Raw genomic sequence first — 18,458 nt, forward strand, 5'->3', positions numbered from 1 at the left:
AATGAAATGCAGTAATCATCTGTCCATTCTGCCGCGAAAATAAAACATAACTGGTGGTCGTTGCGTTCCTAAACGCGCGCTAAACTCACACATGCAATAAACGAATTCACTGCATCTATTCACTGTGAACAACATTCTGAGGCGCAGAAAACACCGGATCACGAGTTGATTGCCTCAACAATGCATGCGCTTCGCTTTGAAACACGCAGTGAACATATAACTGTGTCAAAGCATAATGGCCCAAAACACAACTTTAACGACCGTTTATGTTAGAATAATGTTTAAGTATATTTTAAAAACTACACTTTTTGTCTGGAGGACCTATCGTTTCATATCATCATGTGACCATGATAATATCGAGAGTTTTGCTATCGCGATATTGATAATATCGTTACACCCTTATTAAAAGGTAAAAACATTTAATCATATTTTATCATCCTAACGTAAGTTTGCTATTACAGTGAGATGTGTGGCCATGCTATTTTAGAAGAAAACGATGAGAGCAGAAACGAGATCTCAGGAAGACAGACAGGAAAGAATGAGGGATGAGAGAGGCAAGAAAAAGAGAGGAAACTTGCAGAAGCAGTGAAAGGCCGTTCGAGATGCAGTAAGCAGCAATAATGGAGTGAGATGAGACAGACAGATAGAGGAAATGTGTTAGAGCCAACACATCACATCTGTGAAGACAAACCATGAGGGGAAAAAGGCGAGAAAAAAAAAAGGTGTTAGTGGAAGAAAAAGGACAGGAAGCAGAAATGCCATCACACCCCCTCCATCAGTACCCCCTCAAACTCTTACTCTATCTCTTTCTCTCTCTCTCTCTCTCTGCGGGATGTGTGTTTGTAGTTTGATAAATAGAGCGGGTGGATGAAGTCGTACATAACGCTGATAGATCACCACAGGTTTCATTAGACCCAGAGCTAATCTAATCTCATTATATGTCACACATACACACACACACACACACAGTAATACCAAGGCATTATTTTCTCTCCAATCTCCGCTAACGCACGGACCCTTACTGCATCCCACTCTCAGGCCTCTGGAGATGCGGAATTAATTCCTAAATAAAAGTGGGCTATCTTAACGTGCCTACATTAGCCCCTATGACAGATTGGCACAGCGATCATAAGCCGCAAAACACAATTTAATGAAGTCATTAAAGAACTATTAGCCCGGCTGCACCATCACTCATGCACAAGCGTTACTGAGAGAGACCTGCAGCGAGAGAGAGAAGCGAACGGCTTTTTCTCCAGCAGTATGATGAGTATTTTGTGTGTTTCTGGAAAGGTGATTTTTACACACTGGAATTGGTGACGATATGGCCAGAAACACGCTGGTGAACAGAAACATGGCCAGAAATGTGATCTACACAAGTGCTTAAATGTGTAGTTCATATTTATGTACTTAACATGCGTCACTGTGCCGGGAACAAACCCAAGGGGTCAACAGAGATACATACTATTAAAACAGATGTACATAACCAGATCTGCAATATGATTTGAGCTATGACATTTCAGATTAAAACAATGTGCGAATTTGAGCTTGTGTAGAGATTTTTGGGCCTGTGTATTGTGATTTCATAAAACTGCAGATAAAATACACACAAAACAGACAGGGTGTAAGTATAAGTGTAATACAGTGTAAATGCTCTGAGAATGATTCAATTACAATAAAGATTCTTTACTAAATGACGCAAGCTGTTTCCATCACCCTGTTTTCATGCACATTTTAAAGTATCGCATCAGAAACAAGTGATGGAAATGCAAAAAAAAAAGTTTTTGAGCTCGCTTGAGGTGGTTTTCGAATTAGGTGAAATAGGGTTATTGTGAATAATAGGATCTAGAAACGCATTTTACAATTTAATTTCTCCATGGAGACCAAACACATCATGTGAATTTGTGCTATGGGATGGGATATCATTGCAAAGCATCTGAAATGTTGTTATGGTCATTCTGAAATGCTTGAGCATCTGTCGTCGTAAAAGTATTTAAGTATAATTGCCTCCCAGAACTGTCTTTGTTGTTGCGTTTCGTCTGCTCTCTCTTATATATGAAAATTACTCCAACTCCAATTTTGCGCAGAAGTTAAATTTGCAACTTTAGATGGAAACCTGGCTAATTAAAATGGTTTAGTAAGATTTACTCTATCATTTTAGAAAAATATAGTAGGACCATATGATTTCAGCAATGCGGGAAACACTGAAGCGGAATGCAGTAATTAAAATAGACTTTCCTGTGAAACACAGAATGTCACGAAACTTGGCACCTTTTGTATGAATGAATCAAATGTAGAGTTGTATACTTAATTAAACTGCAATATAGATGAGTCTCTGTGAATATTATAGTGCAAGTAGAATAAATATAGATATGAAGTTTGCTTGTTCTGCTTGTAAAAATAAAATAAAATAAAATAAAATAAAATAAAATAAAATAAAATAAAATAAAATAAAATAAAATAAAATAAAATGTGACCCTGGACCACAAAACCAATCTTAAGTAGCAATAGCCAAAAATATACTGTATGGGTCAAAATTATAGATTTTCCCTTTTTGTCAAAAATCATTAAGATATAAAGATCATGTTCCATGAAGATATTTTGTAAATGTCCTACCATAAATATATCAAAACTTAATTTTTGATTAGTAACATGCATTGCTAAGAACTTCATTTGGACAACTTTAAAAGCTTTAAATCTTTTCAATATTTTGATTTTTTTTGACTCCAGATTTTCAAATAGTTGTATCTCAGCCAAATATTGCCCTATCCTAACAAACCATACATCAGTGGAAATCTTATTTATTCAGCAGACCCAGACTGACCCCAGACTGACCCAGACTTTCAGACCCTTATGAATGTTTTTTTGGTCCAGGGTCACAAATCAAATCAAATCAAATCAAATCAAATCAAATCAAATCAAATCAAATCAAATCAAATCAAAAATAGAGACAGTTTTGCTATCATGATATAATAATAATAAATAACTAAAATTTGCTGAATATAAAATTTGCTGCTCTGGTACTGGATAATAATAAATATTTTTAAATGTCATTTACACTGAAATTAGGTCAGTAATTGTGTTTTAAGAAATGAACATATAAAGCATATTGTAAAACTACAATACTTTTGTACTTTTATAATAATATTAGTAATAATAATCATCAAATATATAGTAGGAGATTGTCCCAAACCTCTAATGCTAACTATTCCTTGTGGAGTGGAGAAAAAAAAAGCCTGATTAACTGACTAATCAAAATGAAAAACAATCGGTAGCTACTCAGTATCCATCTCCACTATTACTTCTGATTTTCTTAAGCTATTCATTGCTACAAAAGTTTGTGAGTGACAACAAGTCAGTTTTATATAACAGCAGCACTCTTAGCACATGACCAAAATCTTACTGGTTGGCTGTTTTCTTCACAGTGTGATGAAAAGGAGTTTACAAATCCTCTGTTGTATTGACAACATGCAAATGTTCATGTCGGTCTGAACGGATGCAGAAAGAACTGCTGATTCAAATTAAAATGTTTAGCACAATGAATTTTGGTGGCAAACATTCGTCTTGGTGTGAACAGGCCTTAATGCTCACATATGTCTGTTTCAGGATGTGTGTGTATGTGTGTGCGGGTGCGTGAGGCTCTTGACAGGGATAATTTGAGAGGAGAAAATTAAAGCGCTGGCAGATCGTCCATCACAAAGATGAAATTCAATGAAAAGATAAAAATGTCAATGTTTCCTCCCTCCACTCCCGCTCTCTCCACTCCTCTTTTTTCACAATCTCTCCTCCTCCTCAGCAGCGGCAGATGAGTTGTGAGTCTAATGCATTTGGAGCAGAGAGAACCCAGCGTGTCGTGCTGAAAATCAATGCATGTGTGTGTTTTATTACAGATGTTGGGTGCGTTCAAATGTACGCAGGAAGTGAAGTGTGAAAATGCTGCTGTGCATCATTTTCTAAATGTACTATGCGTCAAGAGGTGTGAATTCATATGAACTCACATTAACGACACGAAAGCGTGTTGTGCCATTGCGAATGCTTTGATGGGTCATCTGCACAGTAACACAATCTCACCATGACACCTGCTAGTCACCCATGTGCATGTATCTGTCAGATCTGTCTATAATGTCAAGCTTGACATGCACATGATTACTGATAGAACTACACAAAACCTGTCAAGAGCAAATGCGGGTCACTAGCCCATGAAGTACATAAAGTCTATTTTCAGTCATGAACATGTGTCGAAAGCTGACAGGGAAAAGAAGAAATGGTTGAATAAAGTCATTATTTTTGTTTTCTTTGCACATGAAAAGTATTATCGTAGCTTCATAACATTACAGTTGAACCACTGATGTCACATGGACTATGTTAACAATAGCCAGGTTTCCATCCAAGGATTTTTTGCAAGAAAATATTTAGCGCTTCAAAATATTTACCAATATTAGTTGATGGAAATGCCATTTATCGGTAACATTTCTCATGTGTCGACACAGTCTTTTTTCCGTTTAACTTTAGCACATAAATTCTATATATTGATAGTTCAAATGTCGCAAAAATTTGTTTGGAAACACTTTTTGTTGAGAAAAGGAGCTTTAACGTAAATAAATGTTTTGTCACATGACCAAATTAGCCTATAGGAAAAGCATCTGTGTTTGTGGTGTTGCTCATGTTAAAGCACCGTTTCTCTGTAGTTCAAAAGCGCATTAAATTATATTCATATTATTAGATTGTACCTAAAATTATTTTATATATGGTAAGAAAAAGCTGAGTTACCTTTCAAATATACATATCTTAATTTGATGTTCCTTTAGTACGCTGCAAGTTAAAAAGTATTAATTTTCTACAAAAAGCACAAATTTTTACATTAATTCATTTTGGCTTGTTAGCTTATATTTTCTTTCTTGTTTTGTTCTCAGATCTGTTCTACAATTAAATTTAAAGGATTTGTTGTGGAGTGAGGGGAAATAAAATAGCATAGTTTTTCAATATGTTTGGCTGACTGTATTTTATAATGACAATGAGCAGGCTGCGAGTTATCGAGTTAGTAAAGCTTAACTGTGCGCCAGAGGTGCCGGCATAATCACTTTATTTTTCCCCCTTATAAAAGTGGGAACAATTTACAATACTACTCCTTTTTTGGCCATATAAGAGTAAGACATTATTCAAAACTATTTTAAATATATATTTTATTTGTGTACATTCACAAACAAAACATTGTGCTTTTGTAAAATAAAGGAAACAATTAGCATGCAGCTTTCTCAAGAGTGCATCACAAAAATAAAACGAAATTCTGCATATAGGCTGCTTTTTTTTCTTTTGTTTTGTTAATTTATTAATTATTTAAGAAAAAAATAGCATAAAAGCCTTTTTATTTATTTTATATATAGCGTTATTAAGGTTTTTCTCCATTCGCAGAAGCGCTGCAGGTGCATGCTGTGACCATGTGAATTTTTTGGCAACGTTCACACTGTCAGTTTTTGGGATTGACAACCGTATTTACTTACAGGTGTGAGTCTCGAAATGTCCCGTTCACACAGCAGCTTACAGTCGCTTTTCGAATACTGTCTATACGAACGTGCAACAGGAGTTAAGCCCGTATTTCTTAGGAGCGCCCGTATTTTCTTAACCATAGCAACAGAGACCAAAGCAATATCAAAGATGGCGACGTCCGTAAAACTGAAAGACTTATCACTTTCTGACACGACAAGATTCCAATCGAGCAGCGAGTTCAGCGAGTTATGAATATTGCTTGATGCTTAAGTATCTAAACAGTCTATAGGCCTAACTAAGTACAAAAAAAAAAAAATCTCATGACACTTGTTAATAAAAATAATTTAATGTAGGCCTACCTATACAATTAAATAGTAGCCTAATATAATAAAGTTTTGTTTCAGTTGGATGAAAAACAGGCTACTAGCCTATGTAATTTGTGCAATAGGTGAAATTATGAATGGAAACAGCTCAATGGCAACTTTTTTTTGCAATACATCAAAACTTATGCGACACTTCGTTTTGTTTTTTTTTAGGGATGACGTCATCACGCATAATTTTATCAGTAAAAAGACAGCTGGATAGAAACAGGCTGGAGACAGCAAATTTTGCAAAGTTTTTTCTCTTTGTTCATAACAAAACATTGATGGAAACTTGGCTAATGTTAACAATCCTAACTACCTTTCTGAGCCTTGAACATGGTAGTTGCATTGCTGTCTATGCAGGGTCAGAAAGCTGGTGGATTTTATCAAAAATATCTTAATGTGTTTGAAGATGAACAAAGGTCTTACAGGTTCGAAATGACATGAGGGTGAGTAATTAATGACAGAATTTACATTTTTGTGTGAACTATACCTTTAAATGTGAGCCTGAAATGCCTGACATGATACTGGACCATTCCCTATTCCTCTAAAAATGCACTATTTGTGTCTCTTTCTGCAGAGAAGACTCACATCCACCTGATGGTAAGAGTGCCTTCAATCTGTCTAGGAAGATTTCTGAACAAACACACATTCACAACTTCTTCTGCAGACCTGTGAATATGTGTGTATTTTCTCACCTCTCCCAATTAACTTCTCAAGTCTGACAGCGCCTAGCAGTGTGGAGACGTGTTCTCGTATAGCCAGAGGGAGGCACTGACTGAGAGTGTGTATATATGTGTGTCTGTGTACTCATATCTAGACTTGCTATTTTATATTTTGGCAAGAATTCTTCAGCTGTGGAGGGAGTTTTACTGATGCATCGCTCACATTCTTTGGACATCCCCACTTCCAGGCACTTCTGCAGCCGGCAGTATTGACAGCGGTTGCGGGTGACTTTGTTGATGATGCAGTTCTTCTCTCTGTGGCACGTGTAGACCATGTTCTTCTGGATACTTCGCCTGAAGAAACCCTAAACACAAACAACACAATTAGGACTGTGAAATAAAAGCCAAGAGATGCATGAAAACTCATAATTTGTCAAAACAACTAGATTTTTACATCCACATAATGCTGTTTGTTGTTGGGTATTGTTAGACCATTGATATGTGGTGGCTAAAGAGTTCAAGTCTATGGGAAATTTTCTCTTTTAATGTCAAACAGTGAAACAGTGAATGACTTTGTGACGCAATGGTTTAACTGATTCAGAGTTTCAAAAAAATACATACACCCATACATGCTTTTTAAAATAGTGAAAATCGAAATTCAAAAATTATTGACTCTTATTATTTTATTATTTAATTATTAGCGTCTTTTATTTACGTTTTTTTTTTTTCACTAGTGAATCGCTTGAAATGAATGATCAAAGTCACAAGTTTGAATCAACGGGAGCAGTTCCAGCATAAATGACTCACTCAGTTGATTCGGTTCATCTGTTCCTCTTTTCACGTCTTCAGCCATTTTTACACGCCATTGTCAGTACTTCTACTGACTTAGCACGCTAGTCTTGTTTCATTCGGTATTTTTTTTTTTTTACTAGTTTTATTAACTGAAATAAGCAAAAAAAGGTATTTTCTTTTTTGAATTGCTTGAATTTCGCATGAAAAGATATTAAAGACATATAAAAATTAAACACTTATTTCATAGATACATTGTCTTTTAATAATTAAAGCACTTTTCAAGTACCTCTTCAGGAATATTGCTATTTTCAAGGGATTTCCAGGCCTTAAATTTCAAATAGTCAAATTTAAGTACTTCAAGCACTTTAAGCACCTTGAATATGGAACCTTGAATATGGTACTACCTTAAAATATACTTCGTTTTTGATACAAATGTTTAGCATATATGAACAACAAGTGCACCGTATAGACCAATTATTCAGTGCAAAAAAATCTGAAATTTACATCATATGCACAGTATATTTACGGTGCATTTCCACTGACACGTAGCAAGCGTTTTCAATTCATTCCTATGGAAGTTGAGCCAAAGACTACAGAAATACAAAGACAGTTCACTCCTGTACTCCAGCCAATCTCTGATTGGTAAAGTCATTGCGTCAGTGCAGCAGCCGTTAGAAACGCTGGACTGGCCAATGCACATGCGCAGTCATAAGCGTTGTTGATGTACTATATTTTTTGTGCATGAGCATGTGCAATGGCTGGTCTAGCTTGAAAAATAAGCTTTTTAAACACTATTTGAGCATATGAAATAACATTCATGGGGCAGTTCATTTTCTGATTTTGTTGCTGATTTGAAATATGTAATTTAATTGTGAGTTCAGCAAGCGGTTTTTGAGATTTCAGGATTCCGTCATTCATTTAGATAGGACTTGGTCTTGGATAAGCTGCCTGGAGGCGTTGCAAATATGGCCACTGAGTGAACAGACTTTCCTTGAAAGGGACTTTGGTTGAGCTTAGATGCTCACACGGTGCATTATGGGATTGAAAATGGCACGGAGAAAGCTTTGAGAGTGGCCGAGACCATCAAAAAGGTTGGGCATTCCTCGACTCTATACAAAAACCGAGCAAAAAACGCAGACGACAACCAATTGCTGTGAAAAGTAGCCAAGGCAAGATTTTGACGTATGTTTCCGAGTGTTTGCTGAAATGCTGGATTACTGTGCTGAAATCACTTGTCGTTAAAAAAATCATATGTTTTATTTAGGGCTGTCTCTATAGGCTACTTTGAATTTTAGGTGGTACCTAGATGGCGCCAATAAAGTGTTTAGTTTGCGAACCGCCGTTAAAAGAAGATGATGAAATGCAAACAGGGTGTAAACACTGCTTTCAGAGGCACGCTCTGCCCTAAATATGACTCGCCCCAAAGCAGTGGCTTTGGAGCATTGTCAGCGGCACTGAGCGTAGATTTGACGCTGTAGTGGAAATGCACCGTTGGTGGCAACAACAGTGAGGCCTTAGCAAAAAACACTAATGACAAAACTCAAGGATGAGAACACATGCATGCAGGCTAATTCAGCGAGCTTGCTAACAGTAATCTCTTAATGGGTTTAACATTCACAAGCCTCATCCAGATCTATTGATTCCATTGCACTCTTGATGCGAGAAAGCTCAACAATCACTGAGATGGTTGACTATTCTTATGAAAATTAATCATGGATTTACTACAAATAAAACCAAAAAACCATGGTTACTATAGTTAAAAGCAAATTCAGCATGGTTTAGCTACAGTAAACATAGTTTAACCATGGTATCAGTAGTAAAACTGTGGTTATGCAAATGATAATCAATAAGCCAAAAAAACATAGTTACTACACTTTTACTATAACAAAATCATGGTTCATTTTCATATTCCACTGCAACCCATCCAGACGGTTTTGAACATGTTACTTGTACGCTGAAAAAAATAATTATTTTATTTTTGTCTTGTTTTCTAGTATAAATATCTAAAAATTCTTGAATCAAGATGAATTTACTTGACAAGTACAACTACTTAAGATATTACGTCTTGCTTTAAGAAAAAAAAAAAACTAAACAAAAACAATATTTTGTTAGCTTTTGCTTAAAACAAGCAAAAATATCTGCCAACGGGGCAAGAAAAATACTCTTGTTTAGCCTTTCGATTAAGATTTTTTTTCTTACGCTATTAGACAAGATTATTTCTCTTGCCCCGCTGGCAGATCTTTTTGCTTGTTTTAACGAAAACTTTTTTTAAACAAGACTTAATATCAGTCTAAAATAATATACTTTAATATAATATAGTAATTTTACTTGTCAATTAAATGCATCCTGATTCAATAATGTTTAGATATGTATACTAGAAAACAAGACAAAAATGCTAAGTAAGAAAGCTATGTAGTACTTGAACTACTACTTTACCATATGAAAAGTGTCAATTTAAGTAGCTTGACATAGAAGTCATTACTAGCTGTTAGCCACACATCAAGCAACAAAAAGCTACTACACTACAATTTGCTAACAAAAAGTGGTTAGGTATGCTAAAGCTAATGAAGGGGCAATGCTGCAGCCATGACGTCAAAACACAGAAGACTAATTCATCATGTGTTACCTCAAGATTTTCCTATGGCTTTTTATAACGGGGTTTTTCAATCTATGAGTAAAACATCGTCTGTGGTAAATATAAATTCATGATTCTTGGGCGTTTTGCACTACAGTGTAAATTACACACGTCTATACTGAAAACATATTTGTGACCCTGGACCGTAAGCAGCAATAGCCAAAAATACACTGTATGGGGTCAAAATTATTGATTTTTCTTTTATGCCAAAAATCATCATGATATTAAGTAAAGATCATGTTCCATAAAGACATTTTGTAAATTTCCTACTGTAAATATATCAAAACGTAATTTTTGATTAGTAATATGCATTTCTAAGAACTTCATTTGGACAACTTTAAAGGCGATTTTCTGATTTTTTTGCACCCTCACATTCTAGAGTTGTATCTTGGCCAAATATTGTCACATCATAACAAACCATACATTAATGGAAAGCTTATTTATCCAGCTTTATAACTGTATGAATCTCATGAATTTATGAATTTATGAATTTCCTAATGATTTCTGCCATAAAAGAAAAATCTATAATTTTGACCCATACAATGTATTTTTGGCTATTGCTACAAATATACCCCAGCAATTTAAGACTGATTTTGTGGTCCAGGGTCACACTTAGTTTTGAAATCATGGTGGCAGCACTATATATTCTCAAAATCTAGAACTGTACATTCATTTTTTTAAGCATAATTACAGAATCTTATAGGACTCCTAAAACTATGTTGAATGACAATTTAAAGTGAACCATCTGATTAAATCAAGACAATTTAAGAGTTTACATTTGATTACTATTTTATCTTGTTTGGTTATACAGACGTATGCACAGTAAACAGTATTTCATTATTCTACTACTTTTGGAGGGAAAAAAAGCTTACAGAAAAAACGAACTATTTTGAAAACAGCTGACTAGTAAGCTAAGTTAGCAGCATTGCTACTTTTGGGTCGGTGTGAGTGAATGAGAATGGGTCATGTCACTCACCTTGCATCCCTCACAGGCACTGACGCCATAGTGGTACCCTGAAGATTTGTCCTGACACACAAAGCAGGGCTTATAAACGCGAGGAGGAGGGGGCGGAGAGGGTGGGCTCGGGACGATCTCCTCTGAACTCGTACTCTGGGTCTCGATAGCTGTGAAAGAGAGTGAGTTTATGGGTCAATGACATGACGTTTTTTTGTGTATGCGTGACAAAAATGCTTTACTTTACAAATCTATTCATTCTGTGACTTGAATACACCTCTTCTATGTCGTAAATGTTCATTTCTGAATTAAAATTCATTTGAATATTTCTTTTCAAGCATACAACTAATCCGATACATTTTCAATTGCTCAAATTCTATAAACTCCAGATTTCAAACAATGCTGAATAAAGCAGACTTTTCTATTTATCTAGAAAGCATCCCTAACCCTGAACCCTTTCCCAGAGCAGTGTGATTGGAAACATTACAAGAGAGATCAAAGATGCAGACGTCCTGAAGCAGCTCCTCTAGAGGAACTGAGCTTCTGTCAGAGAGACACAGATGATCTTCACACATTCATTAAACACATGTAACACATTTGTGCTGATGATAATTAGCCAGACATCACACATCAAAACAAGAGAAGAACACTGTTAAACACTATTGAAACCACTGAGGGGAAGGTAAACAGACAGTGCTGGATTCTAGACGGGTTTCCTGCTGTGTTCACATTTTTATTAACAGCAATGCAATGCAGTGCAATAAAACAAAATGCAATGCAATGCAATGCAAAGCAAAGCAAAGCAATACAATGCAATGCAATGCAATGCAATGCAATAAAATAATTATGATGATGCAAATAATCTTTTATCTAACAACAACAATTATTATTGAACATTAAATAATATATTCATATTATTATATATTATATTATTAATATTAATTATTATATTATTAATTATACTATCAATTTTATTCAACTATTGTTATTATTATTGCTATTCAATTTACAATTTTTATCTAAAAAATATTTTTTTACAATTATTATTAGATTTTAATTATATTAATATTATAGTACTTAAATTATCAATTAATTATTGTATTTATTAATTACTATTATTATTATTATTATTAATAATGTAAAAAATAATTTTAGTATTTGAATTTTAATTAATGTATTATTATTATTATTATTATAATTACTACTACTACTACTGCTACTACTACTATTCAGTCTCCTCAGCTTCCTTTTATCTAACAATAATTATTTATGATTAAAATTATTATTTATTTTAATTTTAAATTATTAATTTAACATTATATTATTTTAATTAATAATTCATTAACGATTGTATTTATCTATTATTATTTATTATCTTAAACATTTTTTATTTTCATTTTAATTAAATTAGTTTATCAATCATTATTTTTATTATTATTATGGTTACTGTTGTTACTATTATTATTACTACTACTAAGACTACTATTCAGTTTCCTCAACTTGCCTTTATCTAACAATAATTATTATTAAAAATGTTATTTATTTTAATTTTAATTAAATTATTAATTTATTTATCATTATATTTAATATATTATTATTAAGTCTCCTCAACTTCCTTATATCTAATAATAATTGATATTTATTATTTAAATTATTTATTTTAATGTTAATTAAATTATTAATTTATTGCTCACTATATTTAACATTTTTTAGTATTATACTATTAATAATATATTTTTTTACATTATTATTACTATTATTATTATTATTATTATTCATTTTCCTCAGCTTCCTTATATTTAACAATACTTAAACTATTATTTTAATTTTAATTAAATTATTAATTTAGCATTATATTTATTTAATATATGTACTATTAATAATAATTCTTTAACATTATTATTATTATTATAACAACATTAAATAATGCAAGTGTGAAAATACCACAAATGACGTTACAGCAAAAATTCCATATTTCTTTCTATCACACAAAATGAGTTCAGAACAGTTCATTTGTAAAATGTGGCACAAAGGCAGATTTCTAGGAAGATTTTTTTTATGTTAAAAAATGATTTAAACCCCTGCTCTTCCTCAGTGCAAGGGGTTGTTGGCAATATCAGCCAAAAACACTTATGGATGGAGGTCTGAAAAATCTAAAATTAAAACTACATCATGCGACCATCTATGCTTGCCATTCACACACAGTTTGGGAATCACTAAATGCAATCTTGCATAGTACAGGCAGTATGTGACTTAGGGACTCCTACGCAACAGTCATGCCTACAAATAAAAGCAATATTATGGAGTTCTCAGCAGCACACAATGTGTGCATTTCTGTGTTTAGAGAAAAGGTAGAGAGGGTATCTGAGGTGAAAGTATGTGCTTGCTTCTCTTGCTGGTTTGGCTGTAGTTTCTTTTCCGTGTATGTATATATATATATATGTGTGTGTGTGTGTGTGTGTCCCAGCTGTAGCAGAGGGCAACTCAACTTGTGAGCTGAAGTTAAATATAGAACTCTTATTTACACACCACTGCTGTCTGGCCCCGCCGGACACATCACACACACAGAATGACTGCAGACGCATATCTGAAACAGCATCCATGCTCACACAAACACCAACACACACACTCTCTGTCAATGTGCATGTTCCCGCCTGTCTCTCTGTGGGCAGGAAATACTCAGAGAGACGTCCTGGAACAGACTGATGGAATGAAAGGCTGACTCAGCCGCGGACGGAGAGAGAATGAGAACGAGAGCAGGAAGGAATTGGACAGAATGGAGGCCAAAATCAAACAACTAGAGTTCAAACATGTGGCTATGACAGCCAAGATAAGCACGTACACCCACAACCACATCGCCGGGTAAAACATCCGGGACGTACGAACAGCTAAAGGTTTGTTTTGAGCGGACGAATGGAGAGTATAAAACATGAGAAAGGCCTTGCTCCGAGTCCAAGCTAAAATGTTCAGAACACGAACTAGGCCAAAGGGCTATGGATGGCTAAAGACCACATTCGTAATGTGCTCGATGAACATTTCATTTTAAAAACATGAGCATTTAATGCTTCCTCAGGGTGAGATTAGAATGGGCAGAGAACAATAATATCAATCAACTAGATGCTTACATTATTCAGAGAAAATTATGCAAAACTGCTCATCACGGTGCTAAGGTGTTGTTGGTGGTTGTCAGGGTGTATCCAAGCAATTCCTAGCCTATTCTGGGACCAGATTCATAACAGTAATATGTGTTTTTACAAGAATATGACAGACTTTGGTATTATTCTTTTTACTCTTTTAATCTACTAGCAGATTAGCATAATAACCATAATAAGACCAAGTTCAGCATTATGAGTCGCACTTAACGTGCCACATATTTTAAATCTTCTGAAAACTGATGTAATTTGAAAATGAAAAACAAGTTCCCTGTTAGAGTCAGTCTTGCAGAGTTGTTACTGAAATTGATTTCACGCATAATAATAACCAATCATTATTATATAGTATCACTTGTGCAAATCATGCACACTTTTTGAGAAAAGTTGTAGCTTATCTTAACTTTAAGAGGTTATTTACAATTACAGATTATTTTGTCTTTAGCAATGTTTTTTTGTTGATTAAGATAAATATTGTATTTTTCCATATTCATTATAATTTTAGTAATTTTGTTGTGTTTTTGTCTTTTTTAAAGCTTTTTAGTTATTTAAATACTAAACTAAATAAAAATGAGAAACCTTTGTAACTAGCTAAAGTAAAATAAGATTTTTTTAAAGGTTTTGTAACGCTTTTTGTAATTTCAGTTAATATTTTTTCATGACTTTAAAACGTTTGTCAATTTTTTGTGTTTTTGTCATTTTATTAGCTTTTTTACTTAATTATTTAAATAATTAAATTATTATTATTTAAATATGTTTCATATATATATATATATATATATATATATATATATATATATATATATATATATATATATATATATATATATATATATATATATATAATTATTTTATAATTAAATAATTATATTATTTAAATAATTAAATAATCATTATTATTTAAATATGTCATTTTTATTATTCATTTTTGTTAGAATTTTACTTTTCGTAATTTATTACATCAAGATAAACAAAATGAAAATGAGAAATGCAACCTCTGCAACTAGCTAAAGTAAATTATTTTGTTTTTTTAAGTTTTTATTACGTTTTTTTGTAATTTCAGTTAACTTTTAGATTTTTTTTCTTTATATAATTGCTTCATAATTTCAGTTAGATTTTAGATCTTTTTTCCATTTCCATTCAAATTCTACAGTTTTAGTAATTTTGTTGTGTTTTTGTAATGTTATTAGCTTTTTATTATTTAATTATAATTTAAATAATTAATCATTATTATTTAAATATTACTTTATGGTTTTTATTCATTTTTGTTATAATTTTACTTTTGGTAATTAATTATGTCAAGATAAACTAAATGAAAATGAGAAATGTAACCTCGCAACTACCTAAAATAAAACTTTCCATCAGTAAGGTTTTTATTATTATTATTATTTATTATTTACATTTTTTGTAATACTTTTCATAATTTTAGTTAACTTTCATTTTAAGTAACAGAAATGTTTTCCATGGGTTTAGTTTCAGATTTAGTTAACTATAATAACCCTGGTCTTTATAAACGTTTATGGCAATACAACATTTTCTTACAAAGAACTGCATTATTTTAATCCAGCACCTGGGAGGTTTAGGTGATTGCTTGTTAGGTGATTATGCTTACATAAACATGAGCTGATTTTCATTCATAAGTCTATTTTACAGGGTTTCTGGGGAAAAAAAAGACGACTAAAAATCAACTTAACTCCTGTTCTGGTTTACATTTCCAAAAAGCAACTACAGTTGCAAGATCTGTCATTACGAATAAAGTTCAATAGAGCTTACCACCATAGCCAGCTAATGATGCTTTTGGAAACCACATTCCTGATCCTGTGCTAATATTTTTTTTCAGCAAACAAGCCAATTATTCCCCATGATGTTTCTATAATCAAGTGTTTTTCAGATAAACTGTGACTATGACTAATGACTAATACTGTAAGAAAGTAGAGAAACGTCCCATCCCGCCTTCATCTTTTACTCTAGCTATTTCCACCAGTTTACAGTTAGTCCCACCCAAACGCATGCATGGGCTGAGTCAGAAGGTGACATCCCTGTCGCTCAAGTCAACAGAACAATGTTTTGATAGCACTACAAAGCCAGTGTTTTCACTTTTCAGGAAGCCGGCCAGAAACATACTTTAGAAGATGTTAATGCCTGACATTCCTTTGCAGAGATATTGAAAATGTAACATGTACTTGAGTTATGAAGTACATTCTGAATAATGGGTATATAGCCAGAAGCATTTGCATCACATGTTGACTATGTTTTAGACCAAATGGTTGTATCTGCACAATAAACTGGAGCAAAATAAAAAAAGTAACACTAAAAACAATTATGCACACAAGTGTGCAACAATCACATTTTTAGGGTGTATCAGCACACAATCTTGCTCCTGGATTGTAGAGCAGAAAACCATGCCAGAAAAAGTAAAAATATCCATAATATAATTAGAGATTTTTATTTAAATGCTGGGAAAAAAATAAAAACAAACCAAAGCAAAAACACTGGGGGAAAAAAAAACCCAGAATACATGTGTCCTCTGTTGCGTTTTGTTGCATATCCCAATTTGGTGCCACTGCATAATAGTGTGTGTGCAAACAAATAGATGCACTCAGGACACCCACTACATCAGAGAGACAGAAGAGAGAGATGAATGAGGTGAAACTGGAAAAAAAACACAACGAGCACACTATGTGTGTGTGTTGTAGTGTTTATGTCAGTCTGTTCTCTCATGTCAACCGAATTACACACAGAACACTTATATAACAACACCACATTACTGCTCATTAACAACAACCCCTCCGCTGTCTCTCCTTCTCTCTATGTCCCTCTTTTTCTCCATGTGCAGGCTTCTGAATATTTTTTAGTGAAGCCCTGAATGTTTTTAATCATCTTGTTTTTCACATTAACCTTTCATGCCTTGTAATTTCTGTTACTGAGAAAATAATTCAGAGGTGCGGTCTACTCCAGAAATCATTCTGCTGACTGCTGCCACAAGTTGCATACTGACAGTCTTTACACTTACATGTCACAAATGTTTAGATAACTAAAGCAGAACTTACAGAAATTTACTGCATCTGCTGTGCTTGCAAACTCTTTTAGGAAACAATGGCAAGATCAGAAACTTCACTAAAACCAGTAACTATACTGTATAAACAAACTTCTAAACAAACAAACTTTAAATGTTTTCAAACTTTATCAACAGCATACTACTGTAATAGACATTGTAATATAATACATATAGGTGTATAGAGATATGTATAGAGTATCCCATTATGCGCTCAACTATATATATATATATATATATATATATATATATATATATATATATATATACATATATGTGTGTGTGACCCTGGATCACAAAACCAGTCGTAAGGGTCATTTTTTAAAAATTGAGATTTATACATCATATGAAAGCTGAATAAATAAGCTTTTCATTGATGTATAGGATAGGATAATATTTAGCCGAGATACAACTATTTAAAAATCAGGAATCTGAGGGTGCAAAAAAAAATCAAAATATTGAGAAAATCACCTTTAAAGCTCTTCAAATAATGTTCTTAACAATGTATATTACTAATGAAAAATTAGGTTTTCATACATTTACAGTAGGAATTTACAAAATATCTTAATGGAACATGATATTTACTTAATTAATTTACTTAATTACTTAATCAAATGAATGCAGCCTTTATGAGCATAAGAAACCAAAAAACAAACAATCAAACAAACGAACAAAAATTATAAATCGTACCAAACGTACTAAACCCAAACCCAGACATTTGAATAGCAATGTGTGTGTGCATTTTATATTCATATATATTCATATATACATTTTATTTTCGAAACTAAGAAACTTAAAACTGAAGTTTTTTCCTATATTTATCAAACAAACATATATAAATATTGAGTTAATTTGTTCTATTTTTTCAAGACTAACTGGCTACAGCGTTCTGTTCCGCCACATTAAAAAGCATCAAAACAACATTTATTATTTGAAATTCATCATAAAATTGACCAACTTTGAAAACTCAGACTTTGTTTCACATCAAAGGGAACAGAGCACAAAGCTTATTGCAATTACTGGATGTCTGGCAGCTAGGCACGCTACAAACAGAGTTTCGTAAACTTTTGTTGATGCATCAACTGAATACAGCATAGACTAAATACATCTCGGTTCATTAAAATGAAGATTAATTAAAAAATATAAATTGGTATTAATTTAGCACTTCCGTCCACACAGCTGATATGATTACCCATTGTAGTTTACCCACAATGGGTGCACAACATAGACTTTAAATTAAACTACATAATTTCGGTCAGCAACTTCGGCCCTCCAAAACTATTTAGGCCAAAACCAAAAATTTATTTCATCTGAATATTTCCCAAATGTAAACCAGACTCTCTCGCTAGCTACACAATTAA

The 18,458-nt window shown here is 33.1% G+C and overlaps 1 protein-coding gene across 3 annotated transcripts in view; it reads right to left on the bottom strand.

Moving 5' to 3' along the window:
* Positions 1-18,458, bottom strand: part of raraa (retinoic acid receptor, alpha a) — a 166,033-nt gene that overhangs the window by 5,422 nt on the left and 142,153 nt on the right. For all 3 annotated transcript variants that reach the window (XM_051124968.1, XM_051124969.1, XM_051124970.1), the window contains 2 exons: positions 10,915-11,063; positions 6,735-6,876 (listed from right to left, as the gene is read on the bottom strand). In XM_051124968.1, coding sequence (XP_050980925.1) covers positions 6,735-6,876; positions 10,915-11,063 — 291 coding nt within the window. The remainder of the gene's footprint in view (positions 1-6,734; positions 6,877-10,914; positions 11,064-18,458) is intronic.

Source organism: Labeo rohita, chromosome 12, assembly GCF_022985175.1.
Source record: "Labeo rohita strain BAU-BD-2019 chromosome 12, IGBB_LRoh.1.0, whole genome shotgun sequence".
NCBI classification, from domain to species: Eukaryota; Metazoa; Chordata; class Actinopteri; order Cypriniformes; family Cyprinidae; genus Labeo; species Labeo rohita.